This window comes from Buceros rhinoceros, unplaced genomic scaffold, assembly GCF_000710305.1.
Source record: "Buceros rhinoceros silvestris isolate BGI_N320 unplaced genomic scaffold, ASM71030v1 scaffold9031, whole genome shotgun sequence".
Lineage (NCBI taxonomy): Eukaryota > Metazoa > Chordata > Aves > Bucerotiformes > Bucerotidae > Buceros > Buceros rhinoceros.
Window position 1 is genome coordinate 5,157 of NW_010393642.1, and position 6,792 is coordinate 11,948.

The following is a 6,792-nucleotide window of genomic DNA, read 5'->3' on the forward strand; positions in this document are numbered from 1 at the left end:
AGGAACACTGCCCTTATAAGTGAGATCTTCATGCTAGAAGGAGCAATGCCAGTATTTCTGTTCCTAGACAGGGCAGGATTTAAATCTAAATGGGGAGAGATTCAGCCTTCCTCTAGGGTTTCTGCTCTTTTGCTGATACCGTTATTATTATTGTTATTGTTATGGAACAGCAGTTGTTTGTTCAGAGTTTTAAATAATAATGTGAGACTGAGGCATTAGTGAATGTTTGTTTTCAGCATACAACTTTGGATGCTTTATGACATTTTCTTAACACAAGAATAGAAAATATGAAACATCATTGAAGAAAATAGATCCAGGATACTTTCAGTGATAAGCTGTTATGTTTACTTAAATACCAGTGTTTTAGGGGGCCAGTTCCACGCACGCTGCACCTCACCTAAAAAATCCACCGCGCAGCCCCGAAGGGTGCACTCATTGCTTGCAGTGAGCATGGGAAAGGCCCTTCCCAGATCTTCATTCGTGAAGCCAAGCCATGATGATGATGATGATGATGAGAAGAAAGCAAACATGTAGTCCAGATTGCTGTCAAAATTCGGATAATTTATGTAGAGTAAAACACCCAGTCCAAAATTTCCACATGCAGATAATTGAATTCAGGCAATGGCTAGCTGTGTTTAGATAGATAAATAGGAGTGTCCTGCTCTAAATAGAGAAGTGTTTGTATCTGTATAATATGTCATTCAAGAAATCTACATTCCATAATACTCCCTCTTAAAATCAAAGGAAGCTGCAAAATCTGTAGCTCCTCAGAAAAATTATTTCCCTGTCACTTCATGTGAATCTGGACCACATTTGTAAAGGCCTTTGCTTCTTGAAGATACACATCAAGATTTAGAGGAATTCCATAAGAACTGATATTCACTGAGGAAATACAGTGAAATAATTTATCATTGAAATCACTGTGAATGAAGAGGGTAGATTCTTCTGTAAAGATCTTAGGTGCTTGTGTGAATATTTAAATGCTTAAATAACTATAAAAATACCAATTAAAAATAGACCTCAGATTTTTTGACAGCCAAAATTGAAAATACTGAATCGAGTTTTAGAATTTTGAAATTGTATTCCATCAGTAAAGATTTTTATTTTCTGTAAAAGTAATACATAAAATAATTATTGATATTTTTATTTAATTCTTCATGTGCAAATTAGACACAAGTGAAAAATGAGTATTTTTAAGGTTTTAAAAATACTGCAGAACATTTGTTTTTCATTCTCATATTCACTTTCCTTGCAAGTCTGCGTGTTCTATATATTGTATTGCATTAACTTTCTTTGTTAATAGTAATAACTTTAACTGGTTAAGTTTAAAGTTTAAAACTGGTGTTTTAAATTTCTAACAGTGAATGATTTTTTAATGGATATTCTGAAGTTAATATAGTTACCGCAACATCCTTCATATGTTTTCAGCTTCTTGTACAATAACACATTTAGGGATTGTTGCTGACATATTGTTGTAATGTCAGAGGATGCTACTTATTATAGACCTAATTCTGAGCCTCTTTCATGCATTTTAAACCTCTCTCCTTACAACTCAATAGGATCACTTCTAATATCAAATAACTGAATCAAATCCTGAAATTTAGAGGCGTTCCTCATTTGAGAGGCTTGTTATGCTAACTTCTCAGCCAGGCCCTCTTCCATATACTCTGTAGTTCTCTACCACTGTCTCGTAAATGTTTTTTTCCTCATATTCTCTCCAGCAAACATGGCTTTTCTTACTTTGCAGGCATCTGGTTGTAAGGGAGGTATATTCCAGAGGAGCTAGGTTTGGGGTAAGGGAATTTTGGGGAAATGTAATTAAAATCTGATAAAACATTTTCTTTGAGAAGAAATGCACATTATTTTGTATCACTGTGGCAAAGTGCTATTCTCAGTAAAGCTACATATCTTCTACCATTTCTGTCTGCTCTGTGCTAATTCTGTTGTCAAAGATCAGCAGAGACTAATAAGAAGATTAAGCTATTTTTTTCATAGATAAGTTTGCATGCCACTGAGTAGCAAAGCTGCTAATTACCACTGAATGTGTGAAGATACTTTTATTTGATGTAAGATGGCCTGGTGTGCATTAATTATGGTACAAGTAGCCTTACCACTGAGGCTGAGAGAATTAGCATGACAAATGATTTAGATTACAGGGCTACCAAAATACCCTCACAATAAAGCTTTAATACTCGGAGCAAATCGAAACTCGTTAGACTTTTATTTTCTGTTGCTAAGTAACTGCCTGAAAAGGTAACTTTGCAGTATAAATGAATACGGACAAGGCCAGTATTAGGTGCCATTCAGTTCAAAACTCAGAAATCTGTACCAGATTACTTTATGAAGACCATATTACTGGTAAAACTTATATACATCAGCAAACTGGTACAATTTTATTGTAATTTTAATAAAGTTCATACTGACATAGTTAAATCATCTAAAGGAAAATTAATCAGTCATTGGAAAAATGTGATTTACAGATGCAGATGTGGAACTACAGATTTTGTAACAGCTCTTGAAGCTGCTGAACTAATGCTGTATGCTACCTATTGTACTAGTTAAATTACTTGTTAAATAAGATTTTTATTGAAAATTTATGATATTTATTATTCTGATTATATTTCTTAAATGGAAAAATACATGTCTTCTCAAAAAGTGACATACTCATCTCCATGGGAAATGCATGTGACGTGAAGAACTTAATGCACTGTTTATTGAATCAATGCAGAAACAGAATTGTGGAATCATTTAGGTTGGAAAAGACCTTTAAGATAATTTTTAAGTCCAAAGTAATAAACTTTCACCGAATTTCACGATATGAAGTTTTATTTTATTGGGCTATCTCTAGTAACATTGTGAAATGTACCAATTAAATATGAATGCTTTTTATGATTCAAGCCTTTGTACTTTGTAGTTGGATAAATATGTTGAAATATTCTTTTTAGAGACTCTTGAATTGAGTTAAATCCTGAAATATCAAGAAGAACTCGTGATTGCTAATGAAAAATATTTAAATAAATATATTATTATTTGTTGGCATTTTATGTTGATGTTATATACACGTTTTTCCCTTCCACCTTTTTAACAATATAGAAGTAAGCCAATGCTTTTTCAGTCAGCAGACACAAGAATATTCTTTCCGTGTTTTCAGAGTAGAACTCTTTCTTGAGGAAAATTGGATGAATGCTAAGAATAAAGTAGAAAAAGGGGAGTAATTCAGGGTCCTCACCAGTCAATGGAAGCCTGAACACGGATTCAATCAAGACCAAAATTTGCCCAGTATAGCTTAAAGCTCTTAGGTATTCCTACATTATTTTCTTCTATTTCATATATATTTTCATAGATATTGCACCATCACAATTGAATCGGTAGTGACTTTATCAGCACAAACAGAGCCAAAGGCTGCCCTGAATTACCCCAGATTACCTACTATGTGAACAGAAGTTCCTGGATCAGTGCAAGAAGCTGTCTTCTGAAAAGAAGGTTTTGATCACAAGTAACACTATGCTGATGTTATTGTACTGCCATGTAATGTTCTCATTTAGTGTGTTGGACCACAGGTGCAATTTCCAAACTGGAAAATAATTTTGATCCACTGTTTTTTGTTTCAATATAAATTCATTGATTTTGTGAATCCTAAGAAGCTTTTCACTGTAGCGTGTTTTATTTTCCTTGTAGTAGTCTGGTAATAATTAAATTCACCACATTCTAGGATGCCTGCTTTCTTAGATAGTAGTGGTAAAATGTTTAAGTTGAATCTTCATTTTTTGTCTTCCCATAGTTGCATAACAAATGTGCTTCACATCTGAAACCTGAATGTGACTGTGGACCTTTGAAGGACCATATTTTACCACCCACATCAATCTGCCCAGTAGTATTGGTGAGTTGTCTGTATGTTTCTGTCAGATGTAATCCTCCATCATAGGTAATGGCTAAAACAGTTCTGGGACTGACTGCCAGAGTATTTATTTCTTAAATTCACAGAGCTGTATGAACCGTAAACACAATGGGTAAATCCTGGCTGATGAGTTTAAAGGCAGAAACGTGCTTTATCCTCTTCATATTTCATTTTCCTTCACGTGAGAATGAACTTCCTGTAGGGCATATTATAACTGAAGCTGACTCAGGTTTTATCACTTACTCAGACTGTACTTACCAGAAACTGTATAGGCAGAACACTTCTACATTTTACATCTTTTATAGATCCAACTTCCCAGAATAATGAAGTTATTCTTATGGACAGTTTTTGCTTGGGATGCATATTGTATATCTGCAATGCTGAGGTCTCTGATCCGGAGGTTACCTAGGATGATGACATGGGTCTTGGAGTAAGCTATGCATCAACATTATGGTATATTTTATTCTGCCGTCCTGGACAGTAAATTTCTCTGTCCACAAACCAATAACTCAATTCAATGAAAATAAAAATGCATGCTATGTGTAGGTAGTATAGAGAAGAGCTGACCAGTTTATTATATATTAATACGTATCATATATTAATATATATTCAAATATTGAATGGATGTTTTATGCTGATGAAAGTGATAGTATCATCATATCCATTAGAGACCAGACATGTGGTCTTCTATAAATGTATTTCATAATAAGAGTAAGAAATGCTTGAACTTTAGCAAGAATTATTTATTGCAGGAAAACCAAGAAAATATACCTTCTACTCTTAAACCTGTTTCTGATCATGCCTATTGTAAAATGCTTATTTTCTGCTCAATGCTTTTGGCTGTTTGTTTATAAATCTGCTAAGGAATGGATGCTAGACTATGGCACTCTGCTTGGGTATGCTGGGACTATTCCATTGCAGTCAATGAAGGTAAAGCAATGGAAAACTGGCTTTAATGTTTATGAAATAATTTTTAATTTTTGAAAAGCCATAAGAGTAGTTTTGCAGTTTACCTGGACAAGTTTTGAATAATAGTTATAAAATATTATTTTCAGTTTGTTGTATGATTACTTTCTGCATTTCATGCTTTAATTTTCAGGATTTTAGGTCATACTTTAAAAGCATTGCATGTAGAAATTACAATTTTGTTATTGGATTGTTTTCGTTTTATTGTTATTTAATGTTTGCCATTCTTAAAGAATGAATAAAGCCTTAGCATGAAATTGTAGCATGAAATTATATTCGCATAACTCCATTTTCTTTTCAGGAGAGGAAGAGGGATAGAGGAGTTAAGGTTTTCATTCCACAATTGGAGTTTAGTTGTTTAGAAGATATATAAAACCACTGTAAAGTCAAATCGCCCTTGAATAGGTTAGTTTTATCTGCAAATTTTGAAGGCATAAACAGAAGTAAATATGTTTTCCTGTATCAGAGTTACATTATTAGTACGTAATACTGAAACATAACACAGAATGTATTTCAGCAAAATGTATATTGTTAGGAATTGGCAATATGTTTTACTGTAATTTAATGGGAACTTTATAATTTCTCAGTGTATTTCTTCATCTAGTAGTTTCTTCCAAAAAAGCATTAAAATCCTAAGTATTGTTATGTTATAAATAATACATCAGTGACCTAGCCAATAGGAATTCCTTGTAGAAACAATTTATTATAGTGTACATATTGTTTATGTTAATAATTTTTTAATTAGTTTCTTCCCTTTCCTGTTACAGGGATTCCTTTGGAAAAACATAATATTTTTTTGTATGTGACACAGGCAAACTCCATAATGACAGCAGGAGCAATGAATGTCAAAATTGTCTGAAGATACAATAGTGTCTGTTAATAGAAACTACTAGACATACCAAATCTGATACACCTGACAGTGGAAGGGTCTTTCGCCTATGACACACATTTAACTTCAATGGTCAGCTGAGCAATAATACTCTTGCAATGCAACGTATATATGAAAGGAAAAAACAAACAAACAAACAAAACCACAACCAGATAACCTGGTACAGAAAGCATTGAGGTTTATCCTTGAGTATTTTAGGTTAGCAAATGTGATGCTTATCTACAAGAAGGGCCAGAAGGAGTATCCAGGAAACTGCAGGCCTGTCAATCTGACCTCGGTGGTGGGGAAGGTTATGGAGCAGATCATCGTAAGTGCCATCATGTGGCACGATCAGGACAACCAGGTGATTAGACCCAGTCAGCATGGGTTTATGAAAGATAGGTTCTGTTTGACTAGCCTGATCTCCTTCTATGACAAGGTAACCTACTTAGTGGGTGGAGGAAGGGCTGTGGACGTTGTCTACCTAGACTCTGGTAAAGATATTGAGACTGTTTCTCACAGCATTCTGTTGGAGAAATTGACTGCTCATGGCTTGGATAAGTGTTCTCTTCATTGGATGAAGAACTGTCTGGATGGCTGGACCCAGAGAGTGGTAGTGAATGGAGTTAAATCCAGTTGGTGGCTGGTTACCAGTGGTGTTCCCCAGGGCTCAGTCTTAGGGCCTGTTCTCTTTAACATCTTTATCTAGAATTTAACTGAGGAGATTAAGTGCACCCTGAGTGAGTTTGCAGATGACACCAAGTTAGGCAGGAGTGTTGATCTGCTTGAAGGTCAGGAGGCTCTACAGAGGGATCTGGACAGGCTGGATCGATGGCCCAAGGCCAGTTGTATAAAGATCAATAAGGTGAAGTGCTGGGTCCTGCACTTGGGTCACAACAACCTCCTGCAACACTACAGGCTTGAGGAAGAGTGGCTGGAAAGCTGCACAGCAGAAAAGGACCTGGGAGTGTTGCCTGACAGCCGATTGAACATGAGCCAGCAGAGTGCCCAGGTGGCCAAGAAGGCCAACGGCATCCTGGCTTGTAACAGCACTATTGTG

General features: G+C 35.3%; 1 protein-coding gene across 1 annotated transcript in view; it reads left to right on the plus strand.

The window, feature by feature from the left end:
• The window catches only part of LOC104501163 (diacylglycerol kinase beta-like), a gene marked incomplete at both ends in the record, with an annotated part of 32,746 nt that overhangs the window by 3,761 nt on the left and 22,193 nt on the right, over positions 1–6,792 (plus strand). The window contains one exon of the mRNA XM_010144925.1: positions 3,782–3,880. Within this exon, the coding sequence (XP_010143227.1) occupies positions 3,782–3,880 (99 nt within the window). The remainder of the gene's footprint in view (positions 1–3,781; positions 3,881–6,792) is intronic.